The sequence below is a fragment of the Chelonoidis abingdonii genome, chromosome 7, assembly GCF_003597395.2.
Source record: "Chelonoidis abingdonii isolate Lonesome George chromosome 7, CheloAbing_2.0, whole genome shotgun sequence".
Lineage (NCBI taxonomy): Eukaryota > Metazoa > Chordata > Testudines > Testudinidae > Chelonoidis > Chelonoidis abingdonii.
This window is the reverse complement of record NC_133775.1, coordinates 93,549,280-93,562,496: the sequence shown is the minus strand read 5'-3', so window position 1 is coordinate 93,562,496 and position 13,217 is coordinate 93,549,280. Positions and strand designations below refer to the sequence as shown.

Genomic DNA, 13,217 nt, shown 5'->3' with positions numbered 1-13,217 from the left:
TTCCTGTCTTGCTTGAGTTGCCCTGCTTTGGGTCACAGGCATGAGTTAGTATGGTTGCCTCAATCTGAGCTACGGTTATTTATCTACCCTGACGAACAGAAGCTTGGTCTCTCCTGCAGCAGACTTGAGCTTGAATACAATTCTTCTCACTAGTACTGAATCACAAATGACTCACTTCAAACTTGGATGCGAGAGCAAAGTATACATTTGAAAATTGGCTCGTGAGGCACTGCTTTGCAATGTAGGTGGGATAGGTTTCATACTGTAGCAGTCAAATTCGGTTCTTTTTTTCCCCCTCCTCCTCTCTTTTCCTTCATGCAGGATGGTTTTCTGAGTTCAGGATTTCAGTGTCGTTTTTGAAGGTACTGAAGCATCTGCTACCCAGTGCTCTGGTGAATGTATCATGTGGATTTTCCTGGCCTCACATGAGACTGGAGTTCTTCACTAAAGATGGATGATTTTGCTTTACTTGACCTGTTGGAATGTCCTGTGTGCTTTGAAAAGCTAGATGTCACAGCCAAGGTGCTACCATGCCAGCATACCTTCTGCAAGCCTTGTCTACAGGGAATATTGAAATCCCAAAATGAGCTGAGGTGTCCAGAGTGCAGAACTCTAGTCTTCTGCAGTATTGAAGAGTTACCATCCAACTTGCTTCTAATTCGCTTACTGGACAGCGTCAGATATGGACAAAATGTTATGAGGTTTGGCTCAGTCCAAAGATCTCGGGTCCTGACTTCTCCTGCCTCAATCAGGAGAGACAGGGGAGACCCAAGAGGTTTACAACTTAATCAGTACAGGCTGGCACCAAATCCCAGGATCCAGGTGGAAGGGGTAAGGAGAGTCCATGTTTCTTAATATCTTCATAGGCAGAAAAAGTTGCATCATTATGTGTCAAGAACTATGAAAACCTTCATGTTAGTAACACTGCAGAAATACTTAAAAATAGGAGAGATTAAGCCACTTGATTACAAATCTGCCTGCTGTCTCCCTGTGATATTTGACTATTTTGAGTTGATCTCTGCAGTAACACCATCAAATCTCAAGCTTATCAAAAAAATAACTTGCCTTTCTGAAAATCAGGTTGCAAAATTTTCAAGAAAACAATTTATATCATGAGTTTTCTGGTGCTTGCTAGTTTCAGTTGGGCCAGAAATAGTGTGTGCTCTGACTTGCAGATAATATTTTGGTACATATATCTCCCATCCAAGATTAACTCGGGAAATGCAGAATCATGGAAGATAGAGATTGAGAAGTCTTTTCATTTTATCCGTTGACTGAGACTGGTCTTTCCCCCCCGCCCTTCAGTGATTTTACCAGTCTAATTTTAGAAGTCCCAAGCGGCTTTTGCCACATTCCATAAGAGCAGTTTTTTCTTATATATTCAACTCATGTTATTTGACCCTTTGAATAGGTTTGTTTCTGTCTGAATTTGATGCACAGGTTGACATTAGATTTTATTTTACCTGCACTGGATTCCTGTCCCTAATTTGTCATTGCTTGAATTCTTAAGCACTCTTCATATAATGCTGATCTAAATCCTTTTCATAATACTCCAGAACAAAGGGCTGTGAAGATACAGGATATCTGAGTAGAATGATTGTCAAAGATATGAATTTACAAATGTATATACAGTGAAGAAACACACTTGTATGTGCATACTGTTTATGTAACATTTATGTTCAAGCATATTTCTGTATACATTTAGAACTGGGTACAGTTTGTTGTACTGTACCCTTTATAAGTACAATTTGGTAGATGCATCCCATTGAATCTCACAACTTCTGTTGAGTTAGAAACTCATCTTGCATGTGTGGCACTTTAAAAAATGATCTTTGGAGAATGAATCTCAGATTTTTCCCTTAGTGTGAGAAAATGTGACATTGTCCGAGAAGTTTATGCACTGGACTCCTTCTGATGTGGCCACCAAAGACCTGTGCTGCTCAGGGGAATGGATGGCTGTTATCATCAGTCAATGGTTCAAATCCAGCATAGTTTGGTGGTAGTGATCCAGAATTCCTACTCCCTTGCAGCTGTTGGGTGTATCGTCATTCCAATTTCCAATGGACTAATGTGGTACAGTGACATTAGTGGCATCCCGTTGCAGCCTTAACCAAGAGTCTGAATTTCCCATAGTGATAGCAGTCTGTTTCTTTAAGGTCAGGGGTGACATACATCACAGGGACAGTATTTATTTATTTATTATTTGTTAGTATGGGTAAGTGTGCATTACCGCTGTGTGTTCTTAACCTGGTCTGTAGTAAATGAAGGGCTAGTGGTTCCAAGGATGTCAATCCACAACCTTTCATCAGCCCTAAATTCATATGTCAAATAAGTAAATAAATAAATACACACACACATACAGAGGAGGGAAATTAGAAGACTAGCCTCCATTATTATATTGTTACATTCATCGTGCATGCTGCAGCAAGTGAAATTTTACAATTGTTTGGTCACTTGCGATCTCCTTGTGAAAAAGGGAAGACATTTTATAAGCTGCAAATCCCACTGGAGAGCAGTAGCAGTCTTGGTAGCCTATCTGTGGCTATTATTGTGATCCCAATGGGGTTATTAAGCGAGCACACTGGCCTTATCGTTGCCAGTAGTCGTCTTTCATTTTCATTCCGTTAGGTTGCTGGCCAGATAAGAAACCAGAGCCAGTCAGCATGGAGGAAATCAATCACCTAGTTCTCTTGCACACATACCTGTTTTGCCACAAAATATATTTAACCCAGATCAGGCAAATTCTGGCTGCAACTCAAACCCAGTCCCAACCATCGTAGACTAATCACAGCCCAAATGGCCTAAACTGCAATATTCATAGTGTGATTTGTTGAGTGGAAGGCACAATACCATAAGAAATCAATCTCCTGCTATTTACTTTATCATTTCATTCTTTAAATTATTGTATGAGTGAACATAGGGCAAGTGAAGAGTTAGTTAGTCCTACGGACTGAAGTTCTCTAGCCACGGAACAAATACATTAGATAGTGTATGTACAAACTTCCTTTGACAATACCCAAATCTGTGTTCCTCACCCCAGAGAACACCACCTGGGCATTTCAACCTTCATCAACATGTAACCCTGGGCTGCTATATAAAAGCTGCCAATGAGAATGACAATCAGTGGCATGGCCAATGATGGGTTTTCCAATGTAAAATAGCTCCCCACTAGGAGCTGGAATTAATCACTGATTTATTTCAGAGAGGCTACTAGTCACTTATCAAATAGCAGTCGTTTTCAGCCATTATCACTATGGGCTGAATTCGCACCTTGCGGTGAAAAGTTTCATAATTTATCCTGTTCAGAACCCTTGTATAATCCAGCCTCCATTCAAAAGCTTAATTCTTTTTTATGATCATCTTACTCTTTTTCTCTGTATGCTTTAGGTTTTACTTAGCTCTCAGGACAAGTAAAAATAGTGGTGTCATTCAGCTATTTGCTGCTGCCAAAACAATTAAAATGAAGTTATCCTTGGGAATCAGAATAGCTGGTTAGACTATTTTCCTGCTGGCTAGGGAAGAGTCCTAGACAACAGGACTGTGATGTTCTGTACATTGCTCTGGCACTGCCTCACTGAGTAAGACTGAGGAAGTCACTTAACTTCTCCATGCTTTAGTCTACCCATCCGGGAAAAGGGTAGAACAACATATTATACAAGAGTGCTGTAAAGCTTAATTTATTCGTATTATAAAGCACTTTGAGATCCTCAGCAGTAAAGAGCTGCAGAATGCAACATGTTTTGGTAGCTCAATATATATACAGCACTGACATATTTCCTTAGTTGCTGTATCGGGTCATTCACACACACACACACACACACACACCCCTAATTGAACCAGCCCTTTGTGACAAGAAGCTGTTAACTCAAAAACAGTAACAATTAACCTCAGGTGTGCTTATAGCATAAAAATTCAAGACTAAGAAATGATGGCTGATCTTCTGTCTACATCTTGGGAGTGTTTGATTTTATGTCCTCTAAACACCAAGATAAATCACAGTAATCTGAGGCCTCCATAAAAATGTATGTGGATGTTGCCCATGTTGTGAACATAGCTATACAGAGGGAAATGGTTTTCTGGTTAAGCAGATTAGCAGAAAGGATAGTCTTCTGGTCACAGTACAGGAGTAGCAATTGGGAGGTCATTTCTGTTCTCCCATCTGTAGAATGGTGATCCTTACCTAGCTCAGAGGTCCTGTACATTGTGAAGCTAAAATTATTTGATGTTTGTAAAGCACTTTTAGACCTTGGGCTAGAAGGTGCTGAAGGAGTCTTCTCCAATGCCCACTGAAGTCACGGGGAGTCATTCCATGGGCTTTGGATCAAGCCTTAGATGTGACTAGCATTATTATTATATAGCTAGGATGAAGGAATTTTGACAGACAGCTGCCTGGTCTCTTGGGTATTTTTATATCTCATAGCTGTAGAAGAACTTCTGAGATGATTTGAACTTCTGAGATGATTTACCTCTCTCCTGACCCTCTCCAGCAGCTTTCATAATGTTTTTTTTTTTTGTAATCAAGTCATTTCAAGAACAAAACAAAAAAACCAACAGTTTAAATGATGAGTAGTGAAGATGCAGAGAAATTTCTTGAAACCTATTGATTTCTAGCTCACTGTTTGCATTCAGATGAACTGTAACAATGATTCAAACTGGTGACTCTTCTCAGGTTAAGATTTCTGAAAAACAAGCCATTAGAGCCGGTGATAAAGAGTAATTCCTGGGAGAAAACTCGCCAACTACCTTCTCACCACTGAAATTTTCCATTTGATGCAGAGTAACACGTGAGGCTGCCCTGGCCATGCTCCAAGATTTTTTATTTTTTTTTTTAGAACTCCTAAAGAATCTTTATTATCATTTTAACCTTCCCTGCCCCTCCTCTCTTCTGCCCCTGCCACATATACACAAAGAGAGAAACCACCTGCCTATATACCTCTTCTGTCATTCCATATCCTTGCCAACACCTCCCCAATCATATTTAATCCTTTCCTCCATCAGCACCAGGCAGACTAGACACATTCCTGCAGTATAACAAATAACTGTCTTATGGACTGGATCTGGACTGGATCTGTGAGAACAGTTTTGGACATGGTGAAATTAGAGGAATTCACCTCAGTATTGTTTTTACAATGGAGGCCGGGGGTGAGCCAGACATCTTAGGGGCACATCCAGTAGGTACCGTTAGAATTTCTGAGAAGGTAGCTCTTGAGGGAGAGTGGAGAACATTTTAAAATAAAATAATGTTGCTCATTTGGGGCATGATCCAAAGCCCACTGAAGTCAATGGAAAGTCTCCCATTGAAATGAATGAGCTTTGGATCAGGCCCTGAGATAGCTCAGTGAGATTAGCATCTCATTTTTGTGAGGATTTTAGTGGGGACAGCTACAATAGTTCATTACAAGGCTAACATCGGTCACTTGCTTGTGTGTGCATGGATGCAGTGCCCATGTATGACTGTAGTAGTGAAGGTCAGTGATGCTCAAAGGAAGTCGTCTCTCTCCCCCGCCACGGGAAGCTGTGCATCAGCCTCAAGCTAATTCCTCTTACAAGGCTAATAAAATAATCTACTCTGTTCCATGCCTCACTGCATCTGAGATGTGTCATGAGAGGCAGAATATGGAACACATTTTTCTTCCACTTAGGAAGCCATCCTACAAACATATCCCCTTTAACACTATGGCGCTGAGACAGATGGAAAGAGCTTAGAGCTGGGCACAAGGCGACCAGTTGCCTGGATTCTCAACTCCTGGCAAAGAAGCCTCTTGTTGCCACTCGTGCTCAGCAAACTGTTGCTCTTCTGCCTCTTGAGCTCAGGAGGAGTGTCTATGTAGCCAAAAAACTAAAACAAATCCCATCACCACAGAGCAAGCAAAGAATTCAAACCATTCCAAGTGCAAATTGCATACGAGCCTCAGCAGAGCTCCTGAAATATTGTTATCTAGAGACAGACCATAGCCAAGAATTTCACAGCCAGAGCCAAACTCCTACAAAAGGAAATGGTATTTTATAGTTCCAGTGCATCTCTACATATTTTTCACCTGGTGGTACCTAAGTCATTTTTACCCATGCTCTGCACATGTGAATACAATGATGTATGTTATGTGTATTCATTTATGTACAATACATATGTGAATCATTATACAAACACCACAGAAATGGAGCCACTTCTGAAGTGGAGGACATAGGCATTTTAATAGTGCACAGCCTACTGCTTAAGAGCCAGCAGCAGAAGGAATTTTTGCAAAGGAAACCAGGGCAAACCTCACCTGTTACAAAGAGTGCCATGAGATCTTTAATGCCTATGCAGAAGGCATAAGACTTTTACTTTTAAAAGTGTTATCTGAAAGATCCCCATGCAATAAATGGCATGGAACTCAATCTAACAGAGGGCTACAGGATTTGCTGGGAACTGAATGCTAGGGAGTGTAAATAATTTAACCTGGATACTTTAGACTGTTAAAAGCCATCCTCTCCATGTGCAATATATGGTTTCTTTCTAGGTGAGGGCATACTTCACAGCTCAGGGGAAAAACTACAGTGTGGATACACACTAAATAAAATACATTTTTGACAGCCGTGAGAAGCTTGAAAAGTTTCTGCGTGGAGCACTATGCATGAAGCTTCCATAGTCCTCCAAAGTGTAGCAGGGCCAAACTATACCCCAGACACAAATATCCTGTTCATGAATCATGCCACTAAACTGCTATTTGGGTGATGAATATTATAGTGCAAGGAAAATACAGGAAAAAAAAAAAAAGCCAGAGCCAGGCAAAAATATCCAGAGAATATGAAAGTCTGCCCTTAGAAACACAGAAAATACTAGCTTTCAGAATAGCAGCCATGTTAGCCTGTATCTGCAAAATGAACAGGAGTACTTGTGGCACCTTAGAGGCTAACAAATTTATTTTAGAATAAGCTTTTGTGGGCTACAGCTCACTTCATCGGAAACAGAGTGGAACATACAGCAAGAACATGAAAAGATGGAAGTAGCCATACCAACTGTAAGAAACCAATCAACTGGGATAAGCTATCATCAGCAGGAGAAAAAAAAACAAAACAAAAAAACCCACAACTTTTGAAGTGATAACTGAGATGACCCACAGAAGGTGTGAGGATACTTAGCATGGGGAAATAGATTCAATTAGTGCAATGGCCCAACGATTCCCAGTCTCTGTTAAAGCCTAAGTTAATTGTATCTGATTTGCATATTAATTCAAGTTCAGCAGTCTCTCTTTGGAGTCTGTTTTTGAGGTTTTTTTGTTGTAAAATTGCCACCTTCAAGTCTGTCACTGAGTGGTTAGAGAGGTTGAAGTGTTCTCCCGCTGTTTTTTTAACATTATGATTCCTGATGTCAGATTTGTGTCCATTTATTCTTTTGCGTAGAGTCTGTCCGGTTTGGCCAAGATACATGGCAGAGGGGCACTGCTGGCACACGATGGCATATATCACGTTGGTAGATGTGCAGGTGAACAAGCCCCTGATGGCGTGGCTGATGTTATTAGGTCCTATGATGGTGTCACTTGAATAGATACTAGTCCACCTAAAGCCTATGTTCTTGTCTCAGTGCATGAACAGGAGGAGAACACACACACACACACACCCCCCACACACAGCATTTTATGGGAGATAGATACCTCCTCTATTGAGATAAAAATACAATATACTCCAACGTCGCCACCTTCACACTGAGTCCTATATATAGAGACTATGCCTTGCTATTCTCTTCTGAAATCATCTCCAACTCCTTTTTGAGTTGACAGACAGGATTTACTTTGCCAGCTCTTTTAAAACTATATGTCCAACATTCTTTGCATTGGCACCCAGGATTCCAGAAAGAGGAGACAAGTGCAGCAGGAAACAAGTTATTGACCCATTGCACTACTTAGCTTTCCTCCCCCTGCATTCTGCACCTTTCCAGTCTCAGGAATGACCTAACAATATGAGGCAAAATCCTGTCCTTACTGATTAGAGTCAGGTTGGGCTTGGAGGGGAAAGGATTGGATAGATGCTGAGCATGCATTAGGAACAAGAGCTTTCCTATCAATACGCACTGACCCAGGGTGAGGCACACACTGCTTTTAAATGAAGGACCATTTTCTCCATGGCTAACAGCTACTTCAGGCAGTGGTATATGTGCTGCTCACTTGGGGGACCTGTTCATGCCACGCTGGCTGCCATACCATGTCCCATTGTCCACCAGCTAGAGATGAAGTCAGTTCTCCTTCCATTCCTAGGGCTGGGCTATGCTGCTGGAAAAGGGTTCAAACTATGCCCTAAGTCAGGATTTGGCTTATGGTGACCAGAACAGCACAGGGTATCCTACGGTGTCATCAGTTAGGAGGTCCAGGGAGCCAACATTCCCCCCTCATAGAGTGACCAGATGTCCCAATTTTATAGGGACAGTCCCGATATTTGTGGCTTTTTCTTATATAGGCGCCTATTACCTTCCGACCCCCTGTCCCGATTTTTCACACTTGCTGTCTGGTCACCCTACTCCCCCACAAGGCTTTTGGACTTCCTCAAAGTTCCATAGGCTGCTGAGCAGAGGGGTGGGGCATGGCCTGACACCTTTAAGCAGTGGTCCTGTACCAAATTAGTACAGCTGCTACTAGAGCAGTGCGGATTTCAGCACCACTGACATTTGATCTGGATGGAGGGGCAGCAGGGCCAAACTTCACTGAGTGGTGTTGCCACCTCGCCCATAGGATCTGATCCTGAATGGCAGAGCACAGAAGAGTCCATTAAGAACTTGACCCCTGGTAGCACTGGCTTATGCACAATGTGGGTAAGAGATGGGAGGTTCCCCTACAGAGGGAGAGTTGGGGTCCCTACAGGAGGTGGAGAGAAAACTGGAATTTAACCCCCTCCCTCACCCCCCAAAAAAAATCTGAATTGGCACCACTGGTATCCTACGTGTAACTTAACTAATGATTTCCCTAGTGCCAGAACAAATAATGCACTTTGCACTGTGCATCCTCTGTGCATCACAACATTGTTTGCCCCCACTCCAGAGGCGGCTCTAGGTATTTTGCCGCCCCAAGCACGGCAGACAGGCTGCCTTCAGCGGCTTGCCTGCGGAGGGTCCGCTGATCTAATCCAGCTGTGCTGGTAACTATCAGTAACTTGGAAAGACTGCAAAGATATTTATCCCTGATCCATTACAGGCCACCCTACAGGCTTGTCCAAGCAATTGGTAGGGGAACAAAAATGACTATACCTGAGTCAATTTGTGTTCAATGCAAGCTCTCAGCTGTTTCCCAACCCACAGCATGAGCGGAATTTTGACTTGGGCATGTGTGGAGAGAGTGACACATAGCGTGCACGGGTTTGCAATAAATTAATCAGGTATAAGAAAGAAAAGAGGTTGGATTAGGGTAGTGCTTTGCTATTTGTCAGTGCACAATGAGCTGTCCTAAATCCCAGAAGTTGGTTTTCCTGGTTTTACAAAATTAGGTCCTGAATAGCAAAACACACCAAAAAAACTGTTTTAATATGTTACCAAGGCAATACATCAGGAATAGACTAACCCAGGTTTTCAGCAGTGTGTTATGTTCATCTATTAAATATTGCAGTTGGAGGCTTGGATGGGGAAAATTTTAGATTCTTTGTTTCTCCTATCAAATATTCCACACAGGTGGTTGGTTAAGATTGTGACCACAGAGTTCAAGTCAAATGGATTGATTTTGTAATTTTCATTGCTGGAGGAAAGGGGAAAGAAAAGGCAGATTCATGGGTCAGTTTTGCTTTTAGTCTAGGGTTATTCTAAAAGATGATCTGAGCAGTCTGAGGCTAGTTCTTGACAGGAAAAACACTGATTCATTTCTTCAGTTTTAAACTCTTCTCTTGGTCTCCTTCAGTTCTCCTCCTCGCTAAGAAAACTAAAGCATTTGCAGTTAATTGTTGGCTTTTGTTTTGTAGTTATTATATATGGGGCATTCACACCAAAAGATGCTCCCTTAGCAGGCACTTTGAGTAGCGTTGATACAGTCTTCCTTATATATATAGGTAGCGGAATGAGATAGCTACATATTATCCTTCCCCAGCATCAGACTGGCATATAAAGAATCTAATGAGAGAAGAGAAGAACTTTGGAGAGTGATCTTGGCAGCAGTGTCAGGCTGCACACTCACCATCATTAGGGCCCAGAATGATGGGGATGGTCTCTTCTCCTTTAAGAGAGTTGGGAATGTCTTTGTGATCTTCGCTGCTTGACCTATTACATTCATTGGTTACCTAGACACATACTGCCATCTTTTTGGCAGCCTTACCTGTCTATGCGCAGTATCATCTTCCTTTCCTTGTTTGTGCCTTATGTGGTACTTGAACGTGTCGTCTGGATTATGTAGGCCACCCTGCTAGATTCAAAGTCTCTAGGCACCTACTCTGTAATGAAAATTCTCACCCAGCTTGTCACAGTACTTACTAAGGGCCTGGTCAAGAGTGCATGCAGCCAAAAGACCATGTAGAGCAGGGATAATCAATTATTTTTTGCCAACGTCCACATTTCTTGGTCAAGGTATAGTGGAGGTCCAGACTCCACAGAAAATAATACAAAAAAAAAACATACATACAAACAAACAAACAACAAAGATAAGTATATAAAAAGATTTTGGGGTCTATTCAAAAGCATCTGGGTGGTCTGGATTTAGTCCGTGGTCTATCAGTTGACCACCCCTGATGTACAGTATGAGCATCAAGGTCTTCTTGTTGTTGTTGTTGGGTCTGGGTCTGGTAGACCCAGTCATTCACATCAAAATGGCTGCCCTCCTGGAGTTCCAAGCTAATGATGGAACATGCTTCTAACCATCAACAGTATTCCACTCTAAATTAACTTGAGGAAATAAATCACATGCTGCAGTGCCTATGAAGAGAGAGTTTGGGGCCCTGTGCAATGATTCTTACAATGGTGACCAGAGACCTGTCAGATAATTCCCTTTTCCACTGGACCTCTCTGAACAAAATTTCTGGCGTTTTGCACATTGGCCAACTTTCTACTCTGCAGAGGTTCTGAGTAGCTCATGCCATGGGATTTCATACCTTCCATGGACAAAGACTTGGACAAGAGGACCCAATAAATCTTTTCCATATGTAATTCCTATAACTATACAGGTAACCAGCTTTCCCGCTAGCGGAGCATTAGCATATGACCACCTCTAGTGATTGCTGCTGCTATAAGCAAACTATCAAATGTCCATCTCCTAAAAGCCCAGTTGCCCACTCAAACAGTTACTAAACACTGCCGCCCCTAACATTTTCCTTCCCTCGGTGATAGGCTCGATGAACAATTTGCCCTACTCTAGCAATTTAAGGATACTGATGGCTACAGAGACAAGCAATCAGATTCTTAAAATCAGAGGAACAGAAGCAAAATACAAACTTCTCACTGCTGCTGACAATAATCCTGAGTGAGGATTAAACTGTGGTTCTAAAGTACAAAGGATCAGGATTGAACATGTTGAGGGCTGGCACATTTTGTTTCTGATGCCATTTAAAAATCATGACACACTATTTAAACAAATGTCCCAGATTGCTGACACATCGGTGGGGAAAAAATCCAATAGCAATAACCATGAATAGTACAGCTGTAAAAAGTTTGATGCAGAGGCTACAGCTCACACATGCCTGTTGTAGCTACCACCACCAGCAAATATACTCTGCCTTCCATAAAGTACAGGACCAAGATGATGCATAATTCTTCCCCCAACTTCCTCCCTCCACCTCCCCAAGAAAGAAGATAGGATGATTTCTTCAGACCTGTCCCTAATCCAGCTTCACCTTTTCCTACCACCTACATAACGTAGTATGTACAAAAGAATTTGTAACCATCAAATGAAGCCAGATTCCAATATAATCCAGGGATTATACTTGGTTTTGACATTAATTCTGCCTATCTAAAAATTTCAGATGCAGTAATACTTAATATGGTAATGTCATCATCCCTACCTGTTATGCGGTATTACTGTGCACTGTTAAATAGCTGATCTGTTCCACCCGCAGGATGAGTGCATTTCAGTAGTGAGTCATGTAATTTCGGGGTGTAAAATGCTTTGAGAGCCTTTGTGATAAAAGGGGCAAAGTATTATCTTTAATCATTTTTTTCTGCGCTGTTTCAGTCACGACCCTTCCCCAGTAAATAGCCACAACAATACACCAAATTCACAAAATGATGTAAGTGTGGGTGTGGTTGTGTATCGAATGCAAATTAGGGAAGCACTCTGATCTACATTGGTGAAGCACCATTGGCTGACATGGAGACGCACAGCTGCAGCAGAGTAGAAATTAACCCAGTGAGCATAATTTACATGCTCTTTACTTTATATGACATGCTTTTATATACTACTTTTGGTTGCTTTTCTTGATATCTTTCTTCAGTCTGTTACACCCCCTTACACCTGGTTTCTGACGAATTTACACCCAATGGGTAAATTAGGCCAGTGTTTTTCATACTTTGCTAAATCTACATCACTTACATCACCAATTTCCACATGAGTTATATCCTCTCCCACTAGGTCTGAACATGGCTCATTCATTAACTTGAGCCACAAAGCAGCTTTCACCTAACATCTAAAATGAATGAGGAGAAAATAAGGCAGATTGGGTGAATGCTATGAAAGTACTTTCACAGGGCATGGTTTTATTCTCCCTGGTGTAAAAATAGGCTGCTGGGGAGATGCTAGCATTCCTCCTGAGGGGAGAAGTAATGCAAAAAAACTACCCAACTGTCTGAATTCACAGAACATAATTATATGAAGAGATTGAAATGACAAGTTTGATGGTTTTGTTCTATGTGACAAGGCTGACGTTAATGCTGTTAAAAAGAAGAAAAACAGAATTGTAATGGTAATGAACTTACCTTCAAATGGTTCCTTTCAATGAGTTGGATCCAAGGAGCTTTGGAAACTTTGTGAAGTGATTGTACAAACTCTATAGATGTAGGAATCACTTCTCCTGCCTTTGAAATTCTGTCCCCTCTGGGACATACTATTAAATAGGGGCAGCAATGGAGATTTAGGTTAGTTATTGAAATGGAGTCTCTATTCTTTGTCTTTCTTCTCAGAAGGATGGAAGTCAATACAGCAATAAAAACCTGCCTTCTATTTCTATATGGTTCTAGCACTATATGAGGATGTTAGAGACCTGGATTCAGTTCCCAGATCTGCTACAGGCTTCCTGTGTGACTTTAGGCAAGTCAGTTAACGTCTGTTCCCCATCTATAA

The 13,217-nt window shown here is 41.6% G+C and overlaps 1 protein-coding gene across 1 annotated transcript in view; it reads left to right on the top strand.

Moving 5' to 3' along the window:
• Window positions 1-331: 331 nt before the first annotated feature.
• SH3RF2 (SH3 domain containing ring finger 2) overlaps window positions 332-13,217 on the top strand; it is a 74,279-nt gene continuing 61,393 nt past the window's right edge. Inside the window, exon 1 of the mRNA XM_032801513.2 lies at window positions 332-831. Within this exon, the coding sequence (XP_032657404.1) occupies window positions 451-831 (381 nt within the window). The 5' untranslated portion in view covers window positions 332-450. The remainder of the gene's footprint in view (window positions 832-13,217) is intronic.